Source organism: Anas platyrhynchos, chromosome 21, assembly GCF_047663525.1.
Source record: "Anas platyrhynchos isolate ZD024472 breed Pekin duck chromosome 21, IASCAAS_PekinDuck_T2T, whole genome shotgun sequence".
NCBI lineage: Eukaryota > Metazoa > Chordata > Aves > Anseriformes > Anatidae > Anas > Anas platyrhynchos.
The window spans coordinates 3314929-3327841 of record NC_092607.1 but is presented as its reverse complement, the minus strand read 5'-3'; the positions used below and the strand labels follow the sequence as shown (position 1 = coordinate 3327841).

General features: G+C 36.3%; 1 protein-coding gene across 12 annotated transcripts in view; it reads left to right on the top strand.

Moving 5' to 3' along the window:
* The window catches only part of STAU1 (staufen double-stranded RNA binding protein 1), a 35518-nt gene that overhangs the window by 17291 nt on the left and 5314 nt on the right, over positions 1–12913 (top strand). For 4 of the 12 annotated variants that reach the window (XM_027442911.3, XM_027442910.3, XM_027442912.3 and 1 more), the window contains 9 exons: positions 3848–3946; positions 5265–5495; positions 6021–6164; positions 6813–6959; positions 7709–7781; positions 9666–9985; positions 10738–10860; positions 12395–12480; positions 12580–12627. In XM_027442911.3, coding sequence (XP_027298712.2) covers positions 3848–3946; positions 5265–5495; positions 6021–6164; positions 6813–6959; positions 7709–7781; positions 9666–9985; positions 10738–10860; positions 12395–12480; positions 12580–12627 — 1271 coding nt within the window. The remainder of the gene's footprint in view (positions 1–3847; positions 3947–5264; positions 5496–6020; positions 6165–6812; positions 6960–7708; positions 7782–9665; positions 9986–10737; positions 10861–12394; positions 12481–12579; positions 12628–12913) is intronic. The other 8 variants (XM_072026505.1, XM_072026511.1, XM_072026510.1 and 5 more) reach the window with 8 other exon arrangements.

Sequence of the window (12913 nt, the reverse complement as noted above, 5' to 3'; positions counted from 1 at the left end):
ATAACTGAGTTTTGTTCACTTCATAAATGCCTGTGTGCAAGTGACTTTTTGAATATTTGTAGAGTTGCATTTAAAGTTGAGTAATGTGAGGTCATCAGAGCAAATGCTGTAATTGTCTTTATGTGACTGTGTATTCTTTTCTATAGGATATCTCATTCATTGTAAACGCTGTGAATCAAGAGGTTAGGAAACTAAACCTAGAGGGTATCTCTTCTTTTTATTATTTTTAAGGACATGACAAGGGAAATGCTGTTGTCAGCAATGCAAGAGATTACAAGAAGGGAGAACTGTTTTGTGAATAAGCCAGTTGCAACCTCCCTTCCGTTTTGGCCCCTCTATACATACGCTGGACAAGTCACTTTAGGTGAACTTTCACAAGAAACATGTATTGTCATTTTCTTAATTTATGCTTGACTTGTCTATACAGTGAACAGTGAGAAATAGAGCTATGCATAAGGAGAGCAATCCTTTGAACACAGAGTGCTGGATTATAGCAAACACTCCAGTCAGGTCTTAATTTCATATGTGGTGCTCAAACACTAGATTCATTAATATTTATGGTTCTGAACTATTGTGGTTTTAGGAGTATCTGAGGGAATTACTATCTTTGCAATAGCTTTTTGCACTAGACAAGATGAAGATAAAATAAGGAAGATTTTGGCACTAAGTGAGCACTCTTAGTTTATGCATTCAGTGAGGCAAGGTCCTTGAGGGATATGACAGTGTACAATATAAGAGATTCTGCTATAACGTGTATACAATAGAGACAAATCGAGATTTCACAAGCTGACGTAATCCTGATACTTCCTATCATTTGATGTTGCCAGTAATTTTCCTTTTAAACACATTTTTGCATATTCCATTAGCGTGTGCATGTATAAATAGATTGTACAATCTTGAACTCTTGTACTTTTAGCCAGAAAATAATCAATGCTTTAGAAGAAATCATTGAATAAAATGACTATCCTTTAAGGGTAAGAATAGCCTTTTCCCATACCTTCTTAGCACAAATCTGGAAGCAAGTGGCAGGAAAAAAAAATTAATAACATTTGCTCTCAACTATACAAATTCCTGTCTGAGCAACTGATCTAATTTTAAGTCATTTCTACTTTGAGCTGGAGGCTGTAGTAGGAAACCTCCAAAGGACAGTTCCACCCTAAATTAGGTGTATGATTGAAGTTAAGACACGCTGCAAGGAGGCAGTACAAGGTTATTTTTGTATTCAAAGACAGAGATAATAAAGCACAGATTTAAAGCTTAGAAAGCAATGGTTTCTAGCACAATGCTTAGACAGAACTCTTTGCATGAAAACAGCAAAACCAGAATTGCTTCTATGTTCTTTTTCCCTAATTTATCTGTTAAATATCAGCTGCACTTTATACCCCTTGACGTGGAAGAAAATAGACAGATAGCTATGTTGAAAGCAATGTGGTTCTCATCAGCAATTCTGCTGGTTTTCATAACTTGCTTATATGCAGTCTTTGAGGAATTCCTTGTTGAAAGACTTCCTAGAAAAGGGGAGACCCCTCATAAATGTGTACATTGCTTTTACAATTTATCCAGGAGTTTTTAACGTATCGCTTTTGTTTCTTTGTGTGACTTTTCATTTGATAGAGATGGATTGAACAATTTGATGAAACCTAAGTGTAGTAAATGCTTGTTTGTGGTCTCATTCTGATTTAGAGGCATAGATTCCTTGGAGAGGAATGCACACATGCAAACTACTTTAAAAGCAGACTTTATAGATTATCTGCCTTGAGGTATGCAGCAAGGGGGGAGGGTGTGGTTATCTTTGATTTATAAAATAAACTGGTCTAGGACTCAAATAGAGACAAAATAGTAGAATAGTTATAGTCTGATAATATTTTGTAATTAATTACTTTTTTTAGTATAAACATTGAAAAAAAGTACCTAATTTACCCATTTTGAATAAAAACATAGGGGAAAAAAGTACCTGTGTTTTAAACCATATGAACAGACCTGGAATGATATGTCAAGAATATACACCATAATGTAGTAGGTAATTGCATACTATTTATGTTATTTTGGAAGGATTTTAAACACAAAAAGTCTAAGCCAATAAAGAGAAGCTCTGCCCTGTCATCTTAAAAAGGAAAATTGTGGGAATGTGAGAAGCTGGAATATATCTGAAATTATAAGGATGGGGAAAAAATATTTGTAAATACAGTGATCGTGCTAATATGTTGACAGTAAAGTTAAAGATACTAAAGATCATTCCTATAGGTGCTGGCAGTAAACTTGCCGTAACACTTAGCCCATAATAAAATAAGCCCTTTTTCCTGGAATATGGAATAATGGAATAATATGGAATAATGGAATAATCCTTTTCCTGGAATATGATGCTGTTCTTTTTCAACCTACCACCTGTATTTGAAATTGGTTTTAGAATATGGTGATGAATATTTTGACTTCTAGCTTCAGTCTTAATTTTGACAAATTTTACCTGCATTGTGCCTCCTGCTGAGACGTAGTGTGGGGTTCCTGTAGTGTAGGTATTGTCTCAACATTTCTTGTGCGCTGTGGTGCTCTTCACTCCTTTGGGAGTGGTGCCATCATGTGGTCTTGGTTTTTGCAGACCTGAAGGTTGCTCTATGTACACATCTGGCTCAGAGGTCGAAGACTGGATGTAGTAGTGTTAGCAGAAGTATCAGATGTTATTTTTGTAAGAAAGGATGTTGGGGTGTATGTGTTCTGAAACGTTGTGACTCAGACCTGAAATATGTGGTCAGTCCATAAGAACAGTGTTAAAATCTGATGGGACAGTAGGAAGGCGTGAAAACCACAGATTAATTTTACCCATATTTTGTTCTGAGCTTGGAAGAGGCTGCTTTGAGTAGTGGAAACCAAATGTCCTTCATGTTCTGATCTAACTTGCTAGTAACAGAGATTGGGGATGCTTGCTGTCAAAACTAGCTTTAATCAGTAAGAACTCTCTAGCATATTTCTGCTGCTCCAATAAAATATTTAAATAATTTTTGTTACCTGGTTGTGTAACCAGTTTTATGGTGTAATATAATTGGTGTAATTGTTGCTATTCATCTTTATCATAATCTTTCCTATATCACTGCTGGACACTTAGTCTTAAAATTTCTCTGTTGCTGTTACCATGCCTCTTAGTTCATGTTGATACCAACATCAGTGAAGACATTTTTGGAATCACAATCAAAATTTTACCTGGAGATACGTAGAAGTGCCTGTAGGTAAGCTCCACCTGGCACTGCTGTCCTTCTAGCAGGTGTAAGATGTCAGAAATATACACTATTTGATTTAAGGCAAGTTCCTGATAGCATGTTTTTCAAATGATGAGAAAAATCCGTAGATGAAGAACTTACAGGGAGCATGTTGAAAGACAGGACTATGCCAGGGTCTAATAATCCATCCTTTATCAACATTGGTCCCATTCTCAGAATCTTTATTTTTCCTGCCCTTTCTCTTATCTGTTACTGTCTTAGTGCTTTTGGTACAAATGTCCAATCAGCATATGAAACTGTATTTCATAAAGGTACTTCCATGTGGAAAGCAGTTCATTCAACACTTCAGTTTGTTTTTCTATAAATAGATTTTAAACCCATTGGACCCTTATTCTATTTGTTTTTTCCTTTGATGAGCACATGAAAATATGGAGGTTTGTTAGCTTTTACACATACACCTTAAATGAGCTTCCTAAATTTTAGTTCTGTAGTATGTGTGCTGCACTTATACACATTCACGTAAAATGGCAGTAAAAGTTAAACTACTTACAAATTTGAGAATTCAGTAAACTGGTTGGATGAATAAAATTCAATTTAATAGGATCATTATTTTAAATAGAGTATGCTTCTTTTAGGTTAACGGAAAAGAACCAGATGATGAAAATCTCAATAAATCTGAAATAAGCCAAGTTTTTGAGATTGCACTTAAAAGGAACTTGCCTGTGAATTTTGAGGTATGTTTATTTTACAAGCTTTAGATTTGTTTTTATTAGAATATTAAGGGTACACATTAAGTAGAGTCTTTCTAAATAATCCAAACAACTGACTTTTAACATGCCTTGTTAGTTGTGAATACACATTTACCTTTGACAGTCACTCTGATTGTCTCAGAATTTACATGGTTAAGTAAAGAAAGAAAGAAATCCACCTGTTCACAGATTCATGCACTAAAATCATAGCGTGAGTGAACAACTATGCTGTGGTTATCTGTGCAATCTTTTCCAAGTTATTTTGAAACAACAGTATTATAGTAAATAAACATAACACAAACCTACATTACAGATTAGAACATTGAGGTGTGAAGTCCAGGCAGAAAAGTCTCACTCTAAAAGAAATTATTTATGGAAGTATTTGCTTACTTAAGCACTGATGTGGACTACCCGCAAGTTGCAGAATCTCATAGACAGGTTTCTTTTCTTGCCGTGAGTTGACCTCATGTGCATCTTACTTTCCTTTCCCTTTGGCCTGGCTGCTTGCTGCCTCTTTGCCCCTCTTTGATCATTTTAGTTACCTTAAATCAATAGCTTCCATAGGACCATCTTTGTTGCATTAAAATATTAATGTATCATGTTGCCTTCTTGAGCTGGCAGAGTAACACTTCAGTCAACTACATGAATGATTACAGTAATAAAATGCAATCGTGTGTAACTAAATTGCTTTTAAAACTGTTTCATGAATTTTTATACAAATATTACAATTATAACAGATTGGCATAAGCATCACTGGTAAAAATATACTGTCACACAAAGCCAGTTGTGGGTGGAAGTTCTTAATTCAGTTTCAATTCTTGACTCTGAATATTTTGAAGTTACGATTTGTTATGAATGGAGTTAAGACTAAATCTGTAGCAAGTAGCTGACCCTTAGATGTCTTCAGAATTCTTGATTTCTAAACTAAATTGCTGGATCCCAAATAATTGCTTTCTCAGTAATGTTCTATTGCTGTAACACGATGTATTTAGTGAGGTGAATTTATGTGTGGAAGTACATGTTGATGAAATAGAGCAATCATTTTTATATTGGAGGAGTAATTCAATAAATAAGATGGGTTAATGACTATAATATGTTAATGCTGTTTACTGCTTGCTGCATCTGATCTTTTAAAAGTACATTTTTATTTGGGTGGGAATATGTTATTAGGGTATGATTTACGTAGTCATTTTCTGAATTGTATGAAAATCTGAAATCTTTTTACCCGTAGTGTTTGAGAGAATTTTGTTATAAACAATGTGCCCTACCATTTTTACTAAGTGTTTATCACGCTTTCACTCAGTTTTTCCCTCTGAAACAGGTGACTAAGGAAAGTGGTCCTCCCCATATGAAGAGCTTTGTAACTAAGGTGTCAGTTGGGGAATTCATGGGTGAAGGTGAAGGAAAGAGCAAGAAGATCTCAAAGAAAAATGCTGCAATAGCAGTCCTAGAAGAACTGAAAAAACTGCCGCCCCTTCCCACAGTTGAGAAAATGAAACCGCGAATCAAAAAGAAAACAAAATCAATAGTGAAGGTAAGACACAAATTGAAAATCCAACTGTTGTAAGTAATTGACAGATGAGAGACACTTGAGTCAATTTTTAACTCAAATGTAGTTTGGTACTACAAATATTTTGCTCCCACTCTAAATGGGGTTCACCATTGTTACAATGATTAACAGTAAATTCAGAATGAAAGAGAAATGAGATAAAAGAATGGGTGGTACCTAAAAATGAAGCTTTGACTTTCAAGCCTTAGATTTTACAGTTTAGGGTTTTGACTGATTTTCACTTCTGCAAATTCTCCTGCAAACCCTTCCCCTCTAACGTATGACGTCCCCTCTGAAGCTATTTCCAGTATGTCATATGTGGTCAACCATGACAGCAGAGCCAAATAAATTGAGTGTTTCTCCTTGGCTGTAAAGGTGTTTCATTAAGTTAGTGTTGCTTTAGTGTTTTTAAATTCTAGAGATGAGTGAGCTCAGTGGCACGCTGCGTTTTGTCTGTTGAACCAAATATTCACAATTTTTGGCTTATTTCCTAAACGTTATTCTGTGTAGCTGCAAACAAGTCCAGAATATGGTCAAGGCATGAATCCCATTAGCAGACTTGCCCAGATACAGCAGGCCAAGAAAGAAAAGGAACCAGAGTACATGCTTATCACAGAACGTGGTCTTCCAAGACGCAGGGAGTTTGTTATGCAGGTTTGTATGTTTTTTTTTGGCTTATCGTAATCAGAGTGTCATGATGATATACAAAATTAACAGGATTATGGCCACATTTCTATTAAATGTATTAAGAAATTATGTAGTAGATTCCATCCAAGGAAGATGAAGGTTCAAGAAATGTGATCGGAGTCATGATTTTTAAAAAATAGCATAGGACACTAGAAGTCTACTTGTAACTTCCTACTGTATTTAGTTTATGGGAAGAATAACATTCTGCTAGGAGCATAGTAGTTCTTTTGACATTGAGTATCTATTATCCTCTAATGTTCTCCAAGTCTCTCTTGTATCCTGGACAAAGCAGAAAAATCAGTTCCCTTCCAGTACATTAGGAAATCACTAAACTTGTAACTTCAGCCTGGAAAAGACATCCACTGTGATGCCACTTTTGAGCATTTAGGCTGGTGCCAAGATATGATGATGAAATACAGCTGATTATGCTATGTCTGTTTGGCTTTGTGCTTGGAGGCCAATGATCATGGATAATAAATGGCAGGATACTTCTTGTTTAGAATAATTACTTGAGCTATTTTGTGACTCATGCTGTACTTGAGACGCAGGTGATTGATGAGTGAATCCTAATACTACTGCTTAAGATTTTATTTGCTTTCTTTCTCTTTTGTCCAGGTGAAAGTTGGTGTACACACAGCTGAAGGAATGGGCACGAACAAAAAAGTTGCTAAACGCAATGCAGCTGAAAATATGTTGGAAATTTTAGGTTTCAAAATTCCTCAACCTCAGCCTCCAAAGCCAGCATTAAAGACAGAAGAGAAGGTAATATTCTTTGAGTATCAGTCACTGTTTGATGAGTTTAAACAACAGCAGCTTTGAAGACAGTAAATTCATAGTCTGCACTAGTCAGAAGACTATTGTATTGAGGTGACTGTTCTCTAAATAACAGTACATTTTGGATACATCAAGAATTTCAATTTTGCAAGAAAAAATCAAAGTCACATCAGAAGGCTAAATGAATGTATTCTTCACAGAATGGCTCAACCTGTGAATAACTGATGTATTTGGTCTTAGAAACTTGAGAACATGTAAGCTGTATAGGGTTTTGTGGTAGCAATAGTTTCAGATAGCCTTATGAATATTTGCAGACAAAAGCTTGTTACAGGTCTCTTTCTTTGGTGGGTCCTTAGCATGAAAAAGCCTTGCATTCTTTCTTCATCTGTTGGTTCGGCAGATATTACTGTGGAGTTAAAATACCAAGTCTGGTTTAATTTTCTCCTTTTTATGTATGTGTCCAATGCATGCTGTTATCAGCAATGTTAAAGTTAGCTTAAGTAACTTTTTCAAGTTCTCAACATCTGTGTTCCTAATAACACTGCGATAGTCTGTAGACAGTTTTATTCATTCAGTGAATAAGGATCACTGAACTTGTTTTTTTGATGGCTATGTAATAGTTGAGGTTTTTGAATAATAAATTCTTAAGTAAAATTTTGATAGATCACCTACATCTTGAAAACTTGGGAAAAGCTTTTTTAAGGGATGTTGTTTGGTCTCTCTTCTTTATTTTCAAGACACCAGTGAAGAAACCAGGTGATGGAAGAAAAGTAACCTTCTTTGAGCCAGGCTCTGAAGAAACTTCAACTAGTAAGTAACCTTCCTGAAAGAAGCATGGCCCTGTTGGCATGTAAGACATGTTTCTCAGTCCCTTCAGTAGTGTCATTTAACATACTATAATGAGCAGAGGTGTGCAACTGCTGGCCTGCAAACTAAATCTATACCATGCCAGGGTTTAGCTGAAATACCAAAGTGCTTATTTCTCCCAAGTAGTACAGTATTTGGCTTGCTTGGTCTCCTGCTCAGCTTTTGGCTGATCCAGAAGCCTGTGTGTGCTAATGTGTCAGTCAAGCAGTTGGTGGCAGTGCGGCTGCTCCTACCTGTAGTGTCTGGGCTTCTCTCACCGTGAGTGGGAGAGTCTTGGGGCAAGCTTTAATTGATGTCTAGGGCTTTCTAGTGCAAGAATGTTCAGGACCAGGCATTACTCTTGTCCAGGGAAGCAGCTTCTCCTGTTAAAAGCAGAAATGAAGTTGAGGCAATTTCTGTGAGAGGAAAAGGTAAGGGGAGGAGGAGAGATCAGCCTCTTTGACTCAAGAGAAAGTTTCTCTGGTGTAGGGTCTAAATGAGGATGGAAGCAGATTCTATGGAAAAGGATTGGTGTTTCTGCAACCTGGGAACAGCCTTCCAGGTTTGGAAGAACGGTTGCGGCTTGGAAGAATGCCCCAGAAATGCTACTCCCTGTCTGAAGAAGAGTAGCAATGGGAGGAGGATGTTGCTGAATTTGGTAGTTAGCTGTGTTACATTTGGTTGCATCACCTTACAGGAATTGAGGGAATAACTGCACTGTGTTGAAGACTATTCCTGGGATGAAAATGGGAAAGGTTGTCACTGCTGATTGAAGTTGGTCTTCCTAAAGTAGAGTTAGAGGGAAGGAATGGCCTTTTAGTACAGAACAGCCTCTTCATCTGTGCTTGGCCTGTAATGCCTGAAATCAGGGATCTGTGCCTGCATTTATTTCAGACAGTTGATTGTTACAGTGATTGGATCTACAGATAATTGGCTGGAAAGAAACAAATAAAAAATCCTGGCCACCAAGCATAGAGGAGTTTGATTTCTCTAATGTAAACTTGAAAGGAGTCATAGCAAGTTTGTCAATGACAAAATAATTCTGTCTTGGATAGTATACTTCAGATGCTGTGTTTCTTTTAGTATAATTTTGTTGTTCACATTATAAACAAATGGGATTGACTGACTTGGATGTTAGTAATGTTTTCATGCATTCATAAAATCTTAGGTAAAATTCCTGAGTCCTTACTCAAACTTTGCTATCACTCCTGTTTTTCTTCGTTTCTTCCATCTACCAGTTTTGTCTTTCATTCTTAGTCTTGCGGCAGCTCAGTCCTGTTGAACTTCACTTATCTATTCAGCCCTAATACTGACTCCTGTTTATTTTGGTGGCATTGTCTTTGCCATCTTTCTTGAGCACACCTCTAACTTTTTGCCACAGTTCTATGTATGAGTTTCCCAGAAAAAGCTGCTGATATCCCTCTTAAAACTAATTTAGGCTGTAAGATCAATGAATTGGTATCAGTTGATGGTGGTTGGATATTTTCTTGCTGCTTCATGCTGTGCTAAGTTTACATTTAATCTTACCTACCTGTTTACATTCTCATTATATATGGTATAAACTTTGTGGGCTACATTGTTACTGTCTTTACAATATTTAACCATGGCTCCAGCCATTCTGTGGTGTTATTATTTGCTCCTACCATTTAAATCATGCAATAAATGATTCTGAAACCAAAAGATACATCTAGAATGTGGTTGCAACTGTCTGAGATGTCTGTAAGCTTGACTAATGTGGAGAAATTGCTCCCGGATGTCAATGTGCTCCTTTTGGCAAAAGCAGGTGTTGCACTGAATCATTTACGCAGTTAGCAAACTCTGTATTGATGGTACCTCTCCTTTCTGCAGGTAATAAAGAAGACGAATTTAGGATGCCTTATCTCAGTCACCAGCAGCTTCCCGCTGGAATTCTTCCCATGGTCCCTGAGGTTGCACAAGCTGTAGGAGCCAATCAAGGACACCACACCAAAGAATTCAATAGGGCAGCCCCAAATCCTGCCAAGGCTACCGTAACAGCAATGATTGCTAGAGAGCTATTGTATGGTGGTACTTCTCCTACTGCTGAGACCATATTAAAAAATAACAACTCATCAGGCCACGTACCCCACGGACCACTTACTAGGCCCTCTGAGCAGCTGGACTATCTTTCCAATGTTCAAGGAATCCAGGTAAATGTACAGATCTACAATAGTTCTTCCAAAGCTATCCAAACTAGTATGTCTTGTATGTTTAATTTTTTTTTTTAGCACTGTACTCTGAAGCTGTTTGTTAAGCTGAAGTTCATGTAAACATTTTACTTTACCTACAAAGTGTACTGAGTTTTACAGCTCTTTTATTTGGTTTTTAAATATGCATTTATGCACTACATGCCCAGACTTAATTCAGCACTAATCTCTAGGTCTCATTGAAGAATGAAATTGAAAATAGTATTTTCTGCAAATTGTCGTGATGTGGGAACACAATGTGTACTTGGTTGATCTGAAATCATTTTTTGAAAAATCCTTGATACATTAAGAAAATGCAAGGCTTACAACAAATGTTGTGTTTGGTCCCTTTAATTAGAATTGCATTTACTTTTCTATATTGATACATTATGAATATTACTCTCAGTAAGAACTCCATGGAATAAGAAGTCAAATAGGAAAAAAAATAAATGCAGGTAGCTATGATCAGAATAAAGATTTCAGAAACAATCATTACTATGTAGCAACTGTTATTCAGAAGGCTTGCAGAGTTCTTGTGATTACTCAAAACAATTGCAATTGCATTCAAACTTCAAAGTAAATGGTTCTTCCTGGCTGCCAGAGAATCAATAAAAGTAAGGTTTGGCTGTGTATATGGGGAAATAATCTTTAGAAAATGTGGTGTATTTCCTGTACCTGGTTAACTGAAAAGAACTAAATCATTCTGTTTCCTTTAGGTTGAATATAAAGACTTTCCAAAAAATAACAAGAATGAGTTTGTATCTCTTATAAACTGTTCCGCTCAGCCACCACTGATCAGCCATGGAATTGGAAAGGACGTAGAATCTTGCCACGATATGGTATGATGAATATTGCTGAAATGCTTTCTTTTTGTCTTCAGTGAGCTCTAAGAGGTGCAGCAGATAGACCAAGATTTCATATTACTGCTGGATAACAATTAAATGCTGTACAATTCCATGACTATGTTTTGTTAAAGGTATCATGGGTTACTGAAATAACTGAGAAATAGTTTCAGAATCTAATCTAACTTTTAACACACTAATCTAACTTTTAACACACTTGATATATGCTCATGATTTTGTGTCTACAAAAAGTGTAATTTGTTTTATCTCAATATTATGTGTCTGAACACATATTAAAGAAAACGTTTAAAGGGGAACTTCTAAAACACAAGAGCATATCGCTTTTCTTTCTCTTCAACGGAACGAGTTGATATCTCATCGGGAACTGCAATACTTGGGTTCACGTTACCAGATTTTCTGCTGAAGTGGAATCCAAAAGGGAAGAAATGCAATGAATTGTTAAATAGGAGATGTCTAAATCTGTTAAGCTCCCTTATAAATAAGATCTTTTTATTCACAGTAGCTGAAATATTTCTTTGTGAAAGAGTGAGTCTTCTAGTCTGTAAACTGTAAGGGACCTTGTCTTCTGCTCTCTCTATAAAAGGCATTAGATATTTGTAGCACATTCCTAGTACACAGACTACTATAACTTGGAAAGAGCTATAACACTGGTGACCAGTGTACAGACCACACACTAAAGAGTTCTTAATACGTACACTTAAAAACTGTTTTTTTACTGACTTTTACAAATTTTGCAATAATTTTATAATGGCTGTGTTTCAATTGAGATTTCTTTGATCTTCATCACTTAATTTTTGACATTTTCATACCTATCTCTACACCCTGCTGTAAAGAGCTCCTGGAAGAATACACACACAAGTCAGTGTGGTAGAGGAAAGGAAAAGGACAGCCTCTGAGGAATTTAAACATTGTTATTCAGCTGATGTGAGAAACCTTCCTGTGTTCAGATATGGCGCATGCATTAGTGAAAGATGAATACCTAATCAGGGATATTTTGAAGACGTACACATGAAATTGATCTGAATAAAACTGAAAGGTCTCTTCGGTTCTCAAAGGAGGTGACTTTCGCATTAGCAATGCCGCATTGACAAAATATATTTTCTTTAAGGATTTACATGTGCCCTATCTGTACTGCATTTTTTATTTTTTTCTGTCTTTTTCTGCAAAGGACTTCTTGGTTCTGTGTATTTTAATGTCCTTTACCTAAGCTCTGTACAGTTGGAGCCATTATTAATTTAGTTTCTTTCTCCATTATAGCAGTAGTATCACTTAATTATTTTTTCCCCATTGCTAGAATAAATGCTATGGGAATCCCCTAGTCACAGTACCATTTTGCTGTTTGTTGGCAAGATCACCACTGAATTTTTTCCACCGTAATTATGCATCTTAAAATATATATATTACCAAAATTAGAATACTTATTTTGTTTCATGTGGGTCCCACTCTTGGTTTCACTGAATAAATGAAATGGACTCAAGTTGAATGGTTGAATGCTGTTTCTTTCGTTTAGGCTGCATTGAACATTTTGAAGTTGCTGTCTGAGTTGGACCAACAAACCACAGAGATGCCAAGAACAGGAAATGGACCAATGTCTGTGTGAGTGTGACCCATTGACTTACCCTTGCATTAATGGAAACCTGTAACCCTAAGATGTATTATAAACAAATAAAATATGAGGGTTTTTTTCTTTGCCAGAGAAGTTAAAATGCCAAGGGCTGTTACCTTCATCAGAAGGATGAGAGGGTAGGTTTTATGATCAAGTTTATAATTTTCATGTGTCATATGCAAGTTACTAAACTTAATGCCGAGAGCAAGTGGATAAAATGTAATGGCTGTGATGCAGAGGAATTCTGACTTTGATTCCTCTGCTTAAACTAGTTACATATATTTATAAATAACATGACTTTTTTCAGTGTGTTTGAGTGTTACAGTAGCCTCTGGAAATCTCCTGCATGTAAAGTGTAAACAATGTATAGGTTTCACAGCTTGCTCTCAGAGTAAATGTGGGGGGTTGCAAATTATTATTTTT